Raw genomic sequence first — 19,125 nt, forward strand, 5'->3', positions numbered from 1 at the left:
TCAAGCTCCCATACGACCCAGCTATACCACTCCTAGGAATATACCCTAGAAACACAAAAATGCAATACAAAAATCCCTTCCTTACACCTATATTCATTGCAGCACTATTTACCATATCAGGACTCTGGAAACAGCCAAGATACCCTTCAACAGATGAATGGCTAAAGAAACTGTGGTACATATACACAATGGAATATTATGCAGCCATCAGGAGAGATAAAGTCATGAAATTTTCCTATACATAGATGTACATGGGATCTATTATGCTGAGTGAAATAAGTCAGAGAGAGAGAAAGACACAGAATGTCTCACTCATCTATGGGTTTTAAGAAAAATGAAAGACATTCTTGCAATAATAATTTTCAGACACAAAAGAGAAAAGAGCTGGAAGTTACAGCTCACCTCATGAAGTTCACCACAAACAGGGATGAGTTTAGTTAGAGAAATAACTACGTTTTGAACTATCCTAATAATGAGAATGTACGAGGGAAATAGAAAGCCTGTCTAGAGTACAGGCGGGGGTTGGATGGGGAGGAGGGAGATTTGGGACATTGGTGATGGGAATGTTGCACTGGTGATGGGTGGTGTTCTTTACAAGACTGAAACCCAAACACAATCATGTATGTAATAAGTTGTTTAAATAAAAAAATTTAAAAAAAGATCTCATAGTGCAAGAATACACATCTCAATGTCTCCATATCAGAATCATCCTCGTTTAAAAAATTTTTTTTTATTGAATCACCAAGACATAGAGTTAAAACGTCATTGATGATTAAGTTTCGGTCATAGAATGTTCTGATATCCATCCCCTCACCAGTGTTCATTTCCCAGCACCAATTTCTTCAGTTTCTCCCCTGGTCCACTTTGCCTCTATGGCAGACACTTTCTCTCTCCCTCTATCTTTGTCTCCCACTTTTTTGTGCTTTCTCTCTTGCTCTCTCCCTTTTTTACTCTTAGGCACATTGGTCTACAATATTATTACTGAAAGGGTATTATGCATGTATATTTCCTTTCAGAACCCTGTTCTTACCTGGAATGATCATTTCCAACTATTATTATCATAGTGGTCCCTTCTCTCCTAACTCCACTCCCCTCACCATTTCTATTGTCTTTAGATATTCTCATACTGTTTTTAATAGCTCACAAAAGAAGGCAATCATTCTATGTATATCCCTATCCCACTGACTCATTTCACTCAGCATGATACTCCATGTCTATCCATAAACAAATTCTATTATTTCATTTTCCTAATAGCTATGTAGCTTTCCATTGTGTAGATGAACCATAGTTTCTTTGTCCAGTCATCAGTTCTCAGACACTTGGATTATTTCCAGATTCTGGCTTTAAAAATGCTCTAATGAGCATAGGAGTACAGATGCCTTTCTGCATTGTTTTGGGGACCCTATGGTATATTCCCAAGAGCAGTATTGCTGAGTCAATGGAAGCTCAATTTTTAGTTTTTGAGTAATGTACTTATTGTTTTCTAAAAAGGCTAGATTAATCTATATTCCCACCAGTAGTGAATTAAAGTCACTTTTTCTCAAATCTGCAACAGCACTGGTTGATCTCATTCTTTATGAGATGTACCAGTCTCTGTGGTGTGAGATGATAGTTCATTGTTTTGATTTGTATCCTCTGATTATGTGGAATATTTTTTATGTGCCTTGACTATCTATTTCTTCTTTGAGAAAGTTCCTGTTTATCTCTTACCCCCATTTTTATGGGTTTTGAATGTTGTTCTCTTGTTAAGCTCTGCCAATGTGTTGTATAGCTTGGATATTAACCCTTTATCAGATGAGTATTGGGTGACTAGTTCTCCCATTCCACTCTGTGGGCAGTTTTTATATCCTGGTCATCATTTCCTCTAAGTTGCAAAGCCTCTTAATTTAATGTAGTCTTATTTGTTTATCTTTGCTTCCACTTGCTTGGTGGTTTTATCTATGAAGATGTCTTTAGCTTCAATGTCATAGAGAGTTCTTTCTATATTTTCCTTATGTTTCATGTCTTATATCAAGGTCTTTAATCTATTTGGTTTGACTTTTGTGCATGGTGAATTCATTTTCTTGCACAGAGCTGACCAAATTTTCCAACACCACTTGTTGAAAAGGCTTTCCTTGCTCTACTTCCTATTTTACTTGTTCCTTTATAGAAGATGAATTGATCATACCAGAGGGTTTATCTACGAATATTTAATTCTGTCCCACTGATCTGAGGGTTGAACCATCCCTTTCAAGCACCAACTGAACTAGCTGTGTCCATTGACATAGTTTCTTTTCATTCCACCAAAATGATGAAAGCACAAGTGGGGACAGGAATAATGGAGAGAGCAAAAGAGAAAAAGGCTTTCACTTCTGGTCATCTACACAAAACACCAGATCACCTGAAACCCTTTTCAAGGCTATAGTTAAAGTGAGCATAAACGTACCCATTGTAGTTCTTAGAAATAAGAGCCCTATAATAGGACCACCCAGATTTAAACCCTGGATGATACCTAGCTGTGTATTCCTAGATCATTCCTAGATGTATTACCTAATCTCCCTATAACTGTTTCCTCAACTGTGAAATTCGACAAATGTCAATGCCCACCTTGCAGAGAGTGGTGAAGAGGAATAGATAAAAGAGAAGGCCCACCTACCTCAATACTGGTACCTTGAGAGCTTGTGCAAGCATCAGTGAGTTTTATTGTTCTGCTCCATCACTACCTTTTCCTGATTCTTTTCTGAAACCACAATCTGATTTAGGATGCGAATACTGGATCAGAGGCCCTGATTAGCCATCTCAGGATCCAACCCAAGGCCTAAAGCTGGCACACAGAAATATGTTGATTTGTTTTCTCCCAATTCTGGAGGCTGGAAGTTCATGTTAAGGTGCCAGCTAGTGGGGCTTCTCCTGAAGCCTTCTATTTGATTCACAGGGCCACCTCTTGCTGCATCCTCACAGGGTCTTTCCCCTTTGTGTAGGCCCTTAGTGTGGATTCCTCTTCTTTAAAGGATGCCAGGTCTATTGGATTAGAGCCCCACCCAAATAACCTCAGTGACCTCAGTATTTATCTCCATAAAGGCCCCTCTTCAGATATCATCACAGAGGAAATAGGACTGACAGTATGGATGGGGAAAACTTTCAGTCTTCATATTTTGCATCTCTATCTTCAACTAAATACTTCTTGATTGTTGTGTGATAGAGGCTGGATCAAATCTGTCTTCCTCTTTTCTGACATTGCCCAGCTCTCACTATTCAAGACAGGACCCTTCTCTCTTAATTTGCTTCTTTTCCATGGGTATGTTTCTCTTGTTAAGTTATGAACATTTAATAATAAAAAATTTTAAGCAAAGAAAATAATATAATGGACTCCATGAACTCATCTCCTAGTTTTAGCAATTGTATACTCATGACCTATTTTATTTTATTTTTTACCCCCTTGCTGTCACCCACTGCCCAAAACTACCACTGTATTCTGCTGGGATTAATAGAAAAGAAAATTTCAAACATAATTTTCACCCACACTTCAGAATGTGTCCCAAACAAATTAAAAGACTATTAAAAATGTAACCATAATAAGATTATATTTTAAAAGAAGTGCTTACTACAATCAAATTTCTGTGATTAATCCTTTTTTTTACACTACTTTTTTAAAATAAGAATTCTTTTGGTGAATATAGAATTAACTGACATGTCTCCAGTAATTTTAAATCTATGAGTGTCTGACCCTTTCCCTTGTGGGTTTGTTGTTATTGGGGTTTTCTGTTTGCTTTAAAGGAATTGGGTTGTTTTATCCTGAGAATTCTCTTGCATCCTGAATTTTGGTGATTAAGTCCCTGGGAGGTAGTTGAGCATGATCCTTTCTTGCTTATATTTCCTTAAACTGGCAGTAAGATTGAGGAGTCCAATCAGGTTCAAGTTCCAAGTTTTGGCCAGAATATTTATAAGCAGAGCTCTTTGCCTCCATGGAAGGTACATAATGTTAGACTGTTGCTCTTTGGGGGACCTTTTGAAGCTATTGATGACCAGTCTGGGATTGTAAAGTGATAACATGCTCTTTTTTTCTGCTGCCTTTGTAAGTTGGAGAACTTAAAGAAAACATTCCTTCATCTACTGTGTGGTTACCCTGAGGTATAAAAGAAAGGCAGGAAAAATAAATACTTAATCATTTTTCCTAATACTCATTTTCATTTGAATGGGTTGATTCTCTAACATCTTCCAAAGTTGAAAATTTTTAGATATTATTAAAGTCCACTAGATTTAAACATGTTATGCATTTAAAATCTATTTCAGTAATTATTTTTTAAACCTAGATTCTTGAGGAGAATTAGAAGCAACATAGGTATAGTAACGGAGTGTTTGGGGCACTTTGGTGGTGGTGGAAGTAGTAACTACCTAAGTCAATATATTGACACAACTGTAACCATGTTACTCTGAAGTATTAGTAAAAAAAATAAATTATTACAAAATTTAATTAAATAAAAGTTATTGCAGCTATTACTCTAACTGAGGCTTTAAGTTTCCCTTAGGCCACCTGGAGTCTTTTAAACTGGCCTAACCTCTTGGGTACCTTTCCTGTCTCTGACCTAGAACCAGCTATTTCTTCAAGCAGGCCTGTAAAAAAAATATTATATACAATCCAGGTCTTTGTGTCTTATTACTATTGAGTATCTCCATGCTTCTAAAGCTTTTTCAATGAACAGGGCTAAAAATTACTTTCTGAAAGATAAATGCATCTAGGTTCATTTCATGTCAAACGTAAGAACATTTCTTACTTAACTTTATATTTTATCTCTATCTCTTTTCATTCCACTGAAAAATTCCATTTCCAGACACCAGCATGATTTCTTATTGCAGAACACATGCTCACAAGTCTCAAAACTAGTAGCATCAGCACTACCCTCAACAACATCATTGTTGAAAGTATCTCAAGTTCCTTTCTTTCATCTCTTCTCCATTATCTTACTAGGGATAGGCTATTAAACAGTAATAATTGGTTTATTTTGCTCTGCTTTTGAATTTTGAGAATTTTTTATCAAGTCTTTTTAATTATGTACAACATAATATCAAAGTTAAGTCTCTTTTAAAAAGAACACTAAAGTTCTACTTTAAAGCTCAACTTTATCCTACGTTCTACACTGTTTTCTCCCTCTTCCCACAAATAATCATTTGAGTTCTTTATTTGCCGTTTTCATTGAGTCTTAACATTTCACTGAGGCCAATCCCTTTCAGAGATAAATGGAATCATACTATTCCTGCTATTCTCTACCTCACCATTTACTTTATAATATATTCTGGGGCCTACTCCATGGCATTGTAGAGATATTCCTCATTCTTCTTTTTGTTGATTACCTTAATTTATTCAATAAGATTCTGGTTGCTGGATATTTAGGCTGTTTTCATTCTTTTGCTATTATGAATAGTGCTGTCTTGCATATACTTACACATATATATGTCTTTTTATAGTCTTTGGTAGTTTATCTTTGGTATAGGATTCTAGAAATAGAATTGCTAGGTCAGAGAGTAAATCATATGTATTTTTCTGGATAATGCCCCATTTATCTTTGTAGGGATTATGTCATTTTGCATTTTCTCTAGCAAGGAACTAAAATACCTGGTTTCCTTCCATCTCATGTGTCATACATTTTTATATTTTGCCAACCTGATGGATGAAAAGTAATTTCTTGTTGTAGATTTAATATGAATTCTCTTAGTAAGAGTGAGGTGGAGTATCTTTTTTGAATGTTAATGAGACAGGACATTCTTGATTCCATTCCCCCTGCTCCATCTTTGGCAACTGCCTTCTAACTGAAGATGAACTAGAGAGTCAATGAATAACAGGAGTTGGTTGGCAATAATATGAGCCAGAGAAGATCAAGTAGCCACGTAATAAAAGTACAGTAGAGTAATAAATCAAAATACTGAACACCAAAGGAATGATTTGCGTTTCCTTCTCTAGGGAATCTAAATAGGGATTTATTGATGTCTGTGCATTGAATGGAACTTAACCCAAAGAGTTAATAGTGACTTGTGATCTTTGGCTTTCTGGGAAGTGACTGAAAATATCACTATCCACTAACTGAAAAGGGATCAGCTAAGAGGAGCTAAGAGAGAGTCTCTGTTTATTCTGAGGCTTGGTACCTTCGTGTGGACACAAAGATTGAGCAGTAGGCATTCCCCTCTCTATCTCCAAGATCTCACATGTTTATTGGAGAATTAGAGGAGAGCATCTGGTAGTTTTAATGACATGGACAGATGTGTTTTGAAAACTGGGGTTACCCATAAAGTGAAAATATCCATATGCCATTTAATATCGTCTCTCTTGTATAATAGAGGTGCTGGTAATTAGTTTCTCCAAGTCTTAATTTACTGAAAATAGGGTCATAATCTTTGTCTATGCAAAGAGAACAATACTAGTATCTGCCTTTGAGTGTGGTACTTGTCACAAAGATAATGCTGTCAACCCTCCATGCCTATTAGCTCATTACTGTCACCAATGGTTGTAGTCCTGTAAGTGCTACTGAGGATTTGGAGACAGAGGGATTAAGGTTAAATCTCTGCTTGCCTTCATTATTTCTCTTCTGCTCATTGAGCCTTAATTTCCTCCTCTGTAAAATAGTGGTAACTTTGTGTCATGTGCCACTTATATGAGATAATACATATAAAGCAGCTCATTTTTAATCCCTCAGTATGAGTTCTCAACTATTAATAGTGCCATCATTATTGTTAGTTTTTAATTAAACCTCCTAACATAACTTTTCATTAAGCATACTTATCAACTTTTTTGTTGTTATAATAATGCTGGTTTCTAACACTGCATAGGTGTCAGGTTTACACGTTTACAGCATCATTCTTCAGTATCTGTATATATTTCCATATGTTACTCACCATAAATCTAGCGTTCATCCTTATCCATACAACTGAACCTCTGATCTATCTACCATCTCTTCCCCCTTCCCTTTTGGTAATCACTTTTCTTATTACAGTCTTAGGGATTTGTTTTTCTTAGTAACTATTTTCAGTATTTCTTAGAAACTTACAGAATTGAGAGAGGAAAAAGTGTGGTGTCTTTGGTCTATTTTATGAAACTAATCACCTGGAGAAATTTGCAGAAGTGCTCATTAGCCTGCTCATTTTGATCTCTCCACTGTAAAGAGGTCCAAAGGAAGTAGAAGCTTCTTTAAAGCAGGAAGTTGCTTTTCTTTATTATATATATATTTATTTATTTATTTAAGTACCATGATTACAAGCATGATTGTAGTTGGGTTTCAGTCATAAACAGAACACCCTCCTTCACCAGTGCAACAGTCCCACCACCAATGCCCCCCAACTCCCTACTCCTCACCCCTGCCCATATTCGAGACAAACATTCTAAGGAAGTTGCTTTTCTTAAGTTTGAATTTGTGCTGTCTTCCTATGTCTGAATCTAGGCTTTGCCACTTGCTGCCTAGGTCTAGTTATTTGACATCCATTAGCTTTCTTAGATGGAAGGAATGACACCCCTTCCTCTCTGGGTTTTGTGTTTGTAAAAAAAAAAAAAAGTGCATATGATTTTGTGCCAGCCTCTCCATAGATGGCAGTGGGGAGGATGTTGGTGAAATCCAACAGCGCTGATGGAGGGATGACCACTCTAGGCCCAAGGGTTTGATTATACAATGAGGCAAGAATGATGGCAACAATATGAACAACTGAAGAATAGGAAGAAGCAGGCAGAGAAACCTAGGAAAGAAAAAACAGGCTTTGAAAGATCAGAAGCAGCCATGAATTTGGCCTGGACCAACGAGTGTCCTGTCTGCTATCTGCCATGGACTTTGTTTCTTTGGCCTTCTAGAAGTTCATTCATAGAGTTACTAAAGATGATTGTGTGCCAAGAACTGAGTGGAGATGGACATGTTGAGAGAGAAAGATAAAAATATAGTCCTTGCCCTTAGGACAGTGGAGCAAGACTCAGCTGAACTTGGAGACTCTGACCTCACTGCTGTGCCTGAGTGCCTTGTGCTAGGTGTGAGGACAATGGCCAAATTGTGCCTTTGCCCCTAGCCTGATAGTTGGTTACCTTATGACCCCATACCTGGACACCAGCCCTTCTAGAAAGGCAAAGACTTTTGTGTAAAAATCTCTTCATTTATTCTCTCTACCCTTTTTTTTTTTTTTTTTTTTTTTTTGGTTTTTGGTTTTTGGGCCCACCCGGCGGTGCTCAGGGGTTACTCCTGGCTATATGCTCAGAAATAGCTCCTGGCTGGCACGGGGGACCATAAGGGACACCGGGATTCGAACCAACCACCTTAGATCCTGGATCGGCTGCTTGCAAGGCAAACACCGCTGTGCTATCTCTCCGGGCCCCCCTCTAGCCTTTCATAAAACTCAAAAAATGTAACTGGACATTGCCATAACAGTCCCATTAGACAAAATGCAGTTTATCTAGTTAATATACTTCCCCATAAAAACTAAATAGCACTTGCTGGCAGGCACATTTTATAGAGAAAGTTTTTTATTGTTCTATTGTTTTTTTATGTGTCCATCACACTCCCCAAGAAATCTTCTGTTCTCCTGTTTGTCCCTAGCTCCCTGTGGCGGCCATCTGACTTCACCCAGCGGCACCATCCTCTCACCAGGCTGGCCTGGTTTCTACAAGGACGCCTTGAGCTGTGCCTGGGTGATTGAAGCCCAGCCTGGCTACCCGATCAAAATCACCTTTGACAGGTGCTTGTTGGGGAATTTGCAAGGAGGGGTGTGGGAGGGGGCCTGGAGTGGTGCGGCCAGCATGATTCAAGGTCAGAGATCACTAGAGTAGGCTGCTCAGGTTTGGCCAGACTATGGCCACATTCACTTTGCCTTTCACCTTGATTCCACCTTACTACACCAGGGTGTGTCTGTACTTACTGGGGAATTATAACCAGAGAGGAGAAGAGAATATTCTGGGTTGGCAGCCTTCTTTCCCCATTTCCCAGGAGGGAAAGCAGCATCAAATATTACCACCTAAATTAGCATCTGCAGAATGTAAACCCAAATTTTCAGAGTAGAGTGACCTTCCCGACCTCTGACCCTGTTACTCTGCCCCATCTCTAGTTTCCAGGAGTGGAGAAAGTAAGCTGCCTACAAATAAATAAAAACTTCTAGAAAACACCCAGAGGAACAATTTTATAATCTTCTGTAAAGGGCCAAAGAGTAAATATTTTAAATTTGGGAGATGATTTATGGATATCTGTTACCTAGTTATCTTTGTTACTATTTTCTAAAGGCCAGTTTATAAATATGAAAAACATTCTTTACTCATGGGCCATATTAAAAAAAAAGGCTGCAAACTAGATTTGGTCCCGGCGCTAACCTCTAATCTAGAACATTCTAACTCCAGAGGCTGGTAATTAATGTGCCTCTAAGTCTTCAGATGACATGATCCAGAGCAAAGAGGAGAGAGCTGGCTCCACTTGCAGGAGGAGGAAGAGTAAGGTTAAATAAAGACAGAAGGGGCATCCATCCATAGTTAGTGAGCGTGTGCAAATTTTATTAAAATAGGCCAGCCTGCTAAAAGCCTGCTGTTCTGAAGCCCTGGGTCAGGCCAGGTCTTCAGTCATTTGCACATTAATAAGCATTGGACTTCTTAAGAAGTCTTCATTTCTGTCATTGGCAGATTTAAAACCGAGGTTAACTATGACACTCTGGAAGTGCGAGATGGAAGGACTTATTCAGCACCCTTGATTGGGGTTTACCATGGGACCCAGGTACCCCAGTTCCTTATCAGCACCAGCAACTACCTCTACCTCCTCTTCTCCACCGACAAGAGCCACTCGGATATTGGCTTCCAGCTCCGCTATGAGAGTGAGTCCTGGGAGGCAAGGGCTGGGTTGGCAGGAATTGGGGAGTTAACAGATGCCTCCAGTCGCCCTCCAGCATGACCCACTTACTGGAAAACTTTCCTTGAGTCTCTCCAGGACAGGAGGAATGTCCTTGCTCTCAGAATCCTTTGGAGTTCACCAGAGCTTAGAGTCTATCATTCAAATGCAATGGACTTTCAGAGCCCAGACTCCAGTTTCTCATGTACAAAGCTTCTCTGTGAGCAGTGACTGAGCACTGCTGGCAGGGCACTGTGGGGGTAGAGTATGTGATAGGTCATAAAGCATCTTCTTCCAACTCTCATTCTCTCATCTACCTGTACTCATCCTAGGTTCCTCAATTTGGAGATAGGTTACATGACAAATATTTGTAGATTGATAAAAAAAAAAGTTAGGGTCACCTGAACCACCAGGATAGGGTCATTTTATTATTTAGGTCTGTATCCCTAAGCCTTAGCATAGGGATATGTTAAGCCCAGGAGACATGCTTAAGATAAGCATGCTATTAAACATGACATTAAACTCATGCTTAATGAATGGATAAGTGAATGAGCAAATATTTGAACCAACTAATTTTCTCTAACAGACTAGCCTTAAATATCCCCTCAGCAGGGGCCGGAGTTGTGGCACAGCAGTAGGGTGCTTGCCTTGCACGCAGCTGACCTAGGATGGACCACAATCTGATTCCCCGGTGTCCCATATGGTCCCCCAAGCCAGGAGCGATTTCTGAGCACATAGCCAGGAATAATTCATTAGCATCACTAGGTGTGGCCCAAAAAATAAAACAAAACAAAAAATTCCCTTCAGCAGATGTGGACAGCCATATTTGGCCTGGCACCTTTGGCCTGGTAATTCAGGGCTCTCTGCTTCCTCTCTTCATGAAGCAGCTTAAATAGAGCTGGCATGAGCTTTGGGTTCTTTTCTAGCCATCACCCTGCAGTCGGACCACTGTCTGGACCCAGGGATCCCCGTCAATGGGCAGCGCCATGGCAATGACTTCTATGTGGGTGCTCTGGTAACCTTCAGCTGTGACTCTGGCTACACATTAAGTGATGGCGAGCCTCTGGAGTGTGAGCCCAATTTCCAGTGGAGCCGAGCCCTACCCAGCTGTGAAGGTGAGACATGATTTATGGGGTTGCTTCTCTTCCCTGAGAAAGCAAAGCTGAATAGTCACTGCCTCTCCCAGCTATTAATAAGAGTTTGGGGTTTGAAAGAGGATTTGCAGAGTAGAGAGATAAGGGGCATTAGCTGTCAGAAATATTTGGGGGGAGCCCTGAGCTACTATAGTCTCACTGCTTTCTTCACACTTCTCTAGCTCTCTGTGGTGGCTTCATTCAAGGTTCAAGTGGGACCATCTTGTCCCCAGGATTTCCTGACTTCTACCCCAACAACTTGAACTGCACCTGGAATATTGAGACATCACATGGCAAGGGTGAGTGTTGGGCACATAGTGGAATGTGACATGATCCAAGGCTCCAAGTTCTTCAGATCAAGGTGACCTCAGTGGGAATCTCCCTATACAGTGGCAGCCTCTGGACTCTATTTTTTTCTCATTCTCAAGAAAATTCTCATTTCTTTCAGGTACAGAAGTCATTCAATAAATACAATGTAAAATCTCTTTGTTGGAGAGATCTTACAGATGACCAGCTCTGAAAGTCAACATAGTACAGGAATTCTCTCCAAATAGCTCCCCACATCATAACAGAATTTCTCACTATATATCTCAAGTGTGAAAAGTTGGCTAATTGGGACCAGAGAGAATAGCATAGCGGTAAGGTATTTGCCTTACAGGCAGCTGATTGAGGAAGAATGGTGGTTTGAATCCCGGCATCCCATATGGTCTCCTGAGCCTGCCAGGGGCGATTTCTGAGTGCAAAACCAGGATTAACCCCTGAGTGCTGTAGGGTATGACCCCCAAAACAAACAAAAACGAAAACAAATAAAAAAAAAAGAAAGGAAAGTTGACTAACGCATCAACAAATAAGCATCCACTACCATCTATTGGTACATCAGAGCCTTCTACTAGAAGTCCCTGAACTGTTTACCTTGTACTATTTTCTAGAAATGGAGGACACATCTGTTCCCTCTTCCTTGAGTCTACTCATTAGATATTAATATGAAGATCTTCTCTCTCATTACCCAATTGTCACTCAGATGGTGTTTTCATATTGCCTTTTAGTCTGGAATGTTGCTACAACTTCCCTAACTACTTTAGGAGTCTAAATTAAAAGTCAGAATGCCGAGTACACATAAGTAGTCAAGAGTGTCCTCTTTCTTTTAACAGTCATTGAGTACTACCCATATGCATGGAGGCTGGTAATAAGTAGTAACCAGGCAGAAATGACTTTTACTCTGAAACACTCACCCAAAATTCCATCAAGACTCTTAGTCCTAATCCCTCTGCAACTTGGAAAACAGACTAAAGTATAGATGACATCCCAGACATCATGGTATTTTATGGTCCAGGTAGAAGCCAGCATCTATGTTTTTAGAATACTGCACTGGTCATTCTGATGCATCCTTTTAAATAACAGCCTCTGGTCTATAAGAATTAGCATATTGAAAAGCCAAGATGCTTTTAAAAGAAACAATCCTTCCAAATATTAGAGTATTGTTATGGGATAAAAATTATTAAAAATCATACATTAATCAGTGGGGGAGTTTAAAAAGTCTAGAAATGGATTCTTCTCTATATGTACACACATGCATAAATCCCTGGGTACATGTGTACATGAGAGAGACAGTCTTTATTATATGAGTAAGGTATCATTTTTATTTATTGAAAAGGAGATTGTTTAATAAATACTTTAAATTATTATAAATAACTTAAAATTCAAAGTCATTTGGGCTTAACCAATTGGAAAAAGAGAAGCTTTTTCTATCTACTGAACCACAGAAATTCCAGTACTACGACAGAAGAATCTAACCTCTGGTAAAAATGTATTTTAAAAGAAGCATGTAATGTATCAAAAGGAGCATCTATAAAGGGAAAGATTGTTTGATTTGATTAAATTAAACTTAATGGATTTATATTTTAAAAAGTCATAAAAAGGTCAAAAATAATAAATGAACAAAATATCTGTGACTAAAGATTACAAGCATGAAAAGCTCTTAAAAGTGCTGAAGAAATCATGGGCAACTTTATCTATGAAAAAACTGTATTATGAACAACCTTGTCAACATGGTCTTTCAATAAAAATATTTTTAATGCTGAAGAAGAAATTCGTCTACAAACCTGTAAATGAACAAAACGATAAACTAATGCTTTGTAGCAGAGAAAATATAATTGAAAGGCTTTGATCTTACTAATAACTAAGTAAATTCAGATGCAATGAAGAATAAAATTTAAAAAAAATTTATATTTTCATGTCAGCAAAGAAAGACATAGTAGTGTTGGACACATGTACAGACACTTTTCCAAACCTGGTCCTGTGAAATGGATTACCAATGGTCCTCAAACTATGGCCCGCAGGCCACATATTGTATTTGTATCTGTTTTGTTTCTTCATTGCAAAATAAGATAGATGCAGTGTGCATAAGAATTCGTTCATAAGTTTTGTTTTTACTATAGTCAGACCCTCCAATGGTCTGAGGGACAGTGAACTGGCCCCCTGTTTAAAAAGTTTGAGGACCCCTGGATTAGACTATCCACAGAGAAATTTAGCAATCTGAAGTCAAACTTTAAACAAAGAACTGCCATGGTTCTTAGCAGTTCTACTTCTTGAAGTTGTCTGAAGAAAATAAGAAAACCTGAATATAAAGATTTAGATAACAAAGATCCCATAAAACATTATAATTAAAAAAAATTGGTAACTATCCAAATATTTATCATTAAGAGAGATAGAGACTAAAGCAATAGTACACAGCAGGTAGGGTGCTTGCCTTACATGCATCTGACTCAAATTTGATCCCTAATATCCCATATTATCTCCTGACAATTTCCAGGAATGACCCCTGAGCACAGTCAGGAGTAATCTTTGAGCAGTTCTGGGTTTGGCACAAAAACAAAATAAAAGATGTTAAATAAATAAAAATACAACCAACAATGAAATAGCATTCAGTTACTAAAAGAAAAATACAAAACTATATTTAGAGATCTACAGAAGTTGTGTTCAATAAACTGTTAAGAAGTTCCACAAAATTATATTTTATATTTTTTTTAAAAATCCAGCGGCATAGTAAACAGTCTAAAAAGATATACCTCACAGTCTGTTATTTTCATCTTTGGATGATTTTTCTAATTGTAAACGGAGAATTATATATATATATTTTTGGTTTTGGGGCCACACCCGGCATTGCTCAGGAGTTACTCCTGGCTGTCTGCTCAGAAATAGCTCCTGACAGGCACGGAGGACTATATGGGACACCGGGATTCGAACCAACCACCTTTGGTCCTGGATCGGCTGCTTGCAAGGCAAACGCCACTGTGCTATCTCTCCGGGCCCAAAAATTATATATTATTAATTTAAATATGTGCTTCAGTAAATCCTTGACTATCATAGGTTTGAACTGCTTGGGTTCATTTACATAGGCTTTTCTTATAAGCAGATGACATGAACTTCTGATATGGATAAATATAATAAAATAATATAAATACATAGTCTGTCTATGGTTTCCTTAACACTTCCTTAAAGTTTTTTACTGTGAGGGTACAGCATATAACATATATAATATGCAAATGTGTGAATATAATATAATACATGTGATATGCAAATATCTGTCAACTGTAAGACTCCCAGGCAATCAATAGTTAAGGTGTGAGTAGGCCATCAGAAGTTAGATTTAAATTATTGACCACATAGGTTATCAACACCCATAATCACTGTGTTATTCAAGGGTCAACTGTATTTAAAAAAAAAAACTTTTAAGAACAGTAACTGCTAACTTTTCCACATATACTTGAACATTTGTACTTTTTTGCTTGTTTGTTTTGGAGCCATACCCAGAGGTGCTCAAGGGTTACTCCTGGCTTTACACTCAGAAATTATTCATGGCAGGCTTAGGGACTATATGGAATGCTGGGAATCAAACTGGTGTTGGCCATGTGCAAGGCAAACATTCAACCCACTGTGCTATTACTCCAGCTTCCAAGAATACTTGTACTTTTGCCCCTTACCCTCATCTAGCCAGGATTAGGATGGCCTAGAGCTTCTTGGAAAAGACAGGGCTCTACATATTGTGAAGGCAGGCTGGATTTGTCCCTTTCTTCATACAGTCTTTCTTAATTAATGATAGAGTTACATCCTGATAACCCCACATTGGAAGTTGGAAATATCATAAACCAAAATGTATATAATATGCCTGTCCTAAATTATGAACATCATAATTTAGCCTAACCTGCCTTAAACAGACTCAGGTGATTTACATTAGCCTAATGTAAGGCAAAATAATCTACTTCAGCATCCATTGTATATTGCATTATTAATTATAAGTTAATTTACTGACTGCTTTACTAGAAGTGTCAAAAACCATAATGATTGTATGAGTTCTCACTATTAATAACACAGTTGAAACACTCTGGGCCTGGAGAACTTTGGAAGCTTTGAACAAAGCTTCATTGCTAGATATGGAGACTTCCAGGCACCTCTAACATTCATGAATATTATTGGGTGCTGAGGCTTCCAGCCACTACCCAACAGCACTAGATAACATCATACTAGATGTTGCTAGGCCGGAAATGATCAAAATTCAGAGTGGTTTCTCCCGACTGCAGATTGCTTTCACACATAGTTGGGAGCTGTTTATATCACTCCTGAAGAGAGGAAAATGTGAGGGGATCAGGACATGAAGATTCCAAGGAAACCCTTGGAGGAGCCAAACACTCTTGTGGCATCTGACAGGAAGGAAAAGTAGCCCCTTACAGCACCAAGAGAAACACCACTGGAGCTATAACCCTCTCAACATCTGGTGACTGTAATTATTACAGCCATATATTCTCTGTGCCTTTCGATGTATGTTTTTCCTAGATGATAATGCAATCTAACACATACTTGAAAATATTTTTTTATCTTATACAAATGCTTAGTTTATTTTAACACTTGCTCTGGATGCTAGGAAACCACAAAAGAACAGTATCCTGGCTGGTTTTCCCTAAAAAGCTAAGTCTAAGGACAGAGACATTCTGGAGAGATCTCTTAGGGTATCATAACTAATGTTGGGATTATAAAGCTAAAGATGGGAAAGCAGCCAAAGACCAACCCAGAGTTGGGGTAGGTCTCCTAGTGTAGAGATGTCAGCCACTCTGAACATGAGCAGGTGTGAGCCAGGACCAAAGGTACTTGGCAGAGAATCAATCAAAAGAGGTCCATGATGTGTAAGGGAGTCATTTCTTCTTTTAGTCCATGGCATAGGGTCCTTAAACTTTTTAAACAGGGGGCCAGTTCACTGTCCTTCAGACCATTGGAGGGTCTGACTATAGTAAAAAACAAAACTTATGAATGAATTCTTATGCACACTGCATATATCTTATTTTGCAATGAAGAAACAAAACAGATATAAATACAATATGTGGCCTGCAGGCCATAGTTTGAGGACCACTGGATAGACACTATTCCCCCAATGTACACACACTTAAAATAACTCTCATGACCTGAGAGTCTTTACTATGTTTCCAGCCTCATGTTGAGTTCTCTAAATACTATGTGAAAGCAACACCAAATCAATTCCTAAGGCTCTGGTTGCCTCTTGAGATAATGTTCTGCTTTGCCCATTGAGAGAGTGTTCTCACTGAATTCTTTCTGCCCCTGAACCCTCACTTCCATTGTCCTTACTTGCTCAACTCTTCATCCTTCAGGACTCATTTCCTCTCATGAACTGAGTCTGGCTTGGGCTCCCCTATTGGTCTCCACCTGATCTCCAACCCCAGACTCTCTGTCAGGTACAGAACTTGCCTTTCTCATCATCTGAGTCCTTGGCCAACTACGTTACTGGGAACTCTATGCCTGCCATGTTTCCTGCAGTTTTCCAAGCTCTGACTCAGAGCCTCACTCATACAGTCTATACAGAAATATTTGTATGGCTCAAATTAAACCAAGCCTAAACCTTCTCCATAGGGTACCCTTCTGTCCCTCCTTAAAGAGTATCACAGGTTAACAAACATTAGGCTTCTGCCTCTGACTATTTTTTTTTTTGCAAACAAGATTTTCTTTATTACATGAAAGACTATACACAGTTAATTTTATTCATGTCTACAGTTCTTCAAGGAATACATCAATAGGGTGCTGGATCCACGGGATTTTGACACCACATACACTATGCTCATGTTATCACAGATGGCTTTGGAGACATAGCAGTTTGGTGTGTCGCTAAGAAGGCCCGTGTATTGCAGATGAAAGCAACTCTTGAGATATGGATCACTGCCTCCTTCTTCCCACATGTACATTTGCAAAGAGTCATCCATGGTTGTGGTGAGCAAATGGACAGAATCCGACCATATGCTGTCAATGATCCTCAGGTGGGGGTCAAATTGTTTCATCAGGTGGCCATGGATAGTGTAGAGGAATAGTCTGGGTCCACTCTCAAAGGCAATCATATTCCCGTCACTGACCCCCATCCAAATAGGACTCTCCATATGAGCTGGTAACTGGAAACTTGCGATCCGATTTGCTTTTGAGACTATTTTGCCTTCAGTCCTCTTAGCTGTTATGTCGAAGGTGCTAAACCCTGTCTTTTTGAAAGGGCTGTTTCGGAACATCAGTACAATTCTATTTGGTCTCCTTGCAGCCCAGGAGATTCTGTGGCACGATGAATATGGGACTGTGAGAGTCACAGGAAGGTGGCTTCTTGTCGAGCTCAGTAAGCACTCAGTCAAAAATATCATTGGTGATATGGCTTGATGGGTTCCACTTGCAAATAGCCATTTCTTGTCAGGAGAGAAGTGTAGAAAATCAACACTACATTTAAATGCATTTACCTTAGAAACTTCCCTTAACTCAGGCACAGTCATTGTGTAGATGTCACCTTTAATGCTGCTCACCATCAGAAATGGGCCCTCCACAGTTAGACAACTTTCCAAGGAAAAACAGGGGTCAGGCATGTTGATAACACCCAGAGCATCTTCATTCAAACAATTCCACATCTTGACAACTCCCTCCACATCCACAGTGAATACAAGGTGCATCTGAGGGAGGGTTGTGAGATTCAAGAGTCGAGATCTTTGGACTGGACTTCTCCAGATCGCAGTGCCCTCCTGCACATCCCAGGCATACAGTATGCATTTAGATGACACCGTACACAAGATTGACTTTTCCTGCTCATCCATCGTGTGGCCTGAAAAATAAGCCATAGGACCTATGACTCCAATATTTCCTCTTGTTTCTTTGAAGTTAAAGTCCTTTGGCTCTGCCAGGCCCATTTGACGCTCCTTCTTTGTGAGGTTGAAGAAGAGTTGCTTCCATGTCTGTGTGCCCTGAAGTTGAAAGGACTTGTTGAAAAACCATTTTTGTATACACAGGTTTCTCCACAGGGAATCCATCTCTGCAACTTTCTTCCAATGCTTGTTTACTTTGGAAACCTGCAGCAAGCTGAATGGATCCAGGAAGGAGAAGAGTCTCAACAAGGGCACCTCAGGCAACTGGGACTCCATGTTACACATGGCACCCACCTCATTTCTCCCTCTCTGACTGCTTCCCAGCAGCAAGAAGGACAATGGGAACATTCAAAAACTCTGTAAAGTTCAGAATTGCTTCATTTGCCCTACAACAAACCCAAGGGAGCAGCCAATTCTGGACACCAGAGAAAGTTCTCAACTGAGAGCCTAAGGGTGATGTCATGGAACTAATAGGCTGCTGGGAATTAGATAGCCTCAGCAACTAGAACAGTTACCGTGTGCCTTGTGCTGTAGAAATTGCAGAAAAGTTCCTCACTCTGAGGATTAGAGGTCCCTGGGAGGAGATGCGATCACCCCCATTTTATAGTGGAGGAAACATAAACCAGGTGTGCTGAATAACATTAGCACAGACCCTGTGGTCATGTGCTTATGACCATGCTCTGTCTCCCCTCAAAGCCTATGCCTTTCCAACTGTCCTGCTTGTACTACTCCAGCATATCACTGATATCCCTCTGGGAAGGCTCCCAGAAGTATTGCTTGTCTGTACATCTGCCACACCAAATCTAGAATCACACTCCAATATAGCGCCTTTCTATTTCCATGACAATATCTTTATTTCCTCACAATGGTCAAAGGAACCCAAAGCAATCAGTATAGCTGGGAGACCCAAGAGACTCTGCTGGATTTACTCATCTCTGCTGTTTACTCATCCTTAGAATCCCAGCCAAATGTTTACTCCTTCAGAGGGTCTGTATTTGCTTGGGA

At 39.3% G+C, this 19,125-nt stretch overlaps 1 protein-coding gene across 1 annotated transcript in view; it reads left to right on the forward strand.

Annotated features, from left to right (window-relative positions):
* The window catches only part of CSMD2 (CUB and Sushi multiple domains 2), a 638,485-nt gene that overhangs the window by 389,725 nt on the left and 229,635 nt on the right, over window positions 1-19,125 (forward strand). Inside the window, exons 16-19 of the mRNA XM_049775147.1 lie at window positions 8,544-8,682; window positions 9,611-9,798; window positions 10,739-10,927; window positions 11,128-11,244. Of these exons, the coding sequence (XP_049631104.1) occupies window positions 8,544-8,682; window positions 9,611-9,798; window positions 10,739-10,927; window positions 11,128-11,244 (633 nt within the window). The remainder of the gene's footprint in view (window positions 1-8,543; window positions 8,683-9,610; window positions 9,799-10,738; window positions 10,928-11,127; window positions 11,245-19,125) is intronic.

This window comes from Suncus etruscus, chromosome 6 (assembly GCF_024139225.1).
Source record: "Suncus etruscus isolate mSunEtr1 chromosome 6, mSunEtr1.pri.cur, whole genome shotgun sequence".
Classification (NCBI taxonomy): Eukaryota; Metazoa; Chordata; class Mammalia; order Eulipotyphla; family Soricidae; genus Suncus; species Suncus etruscus.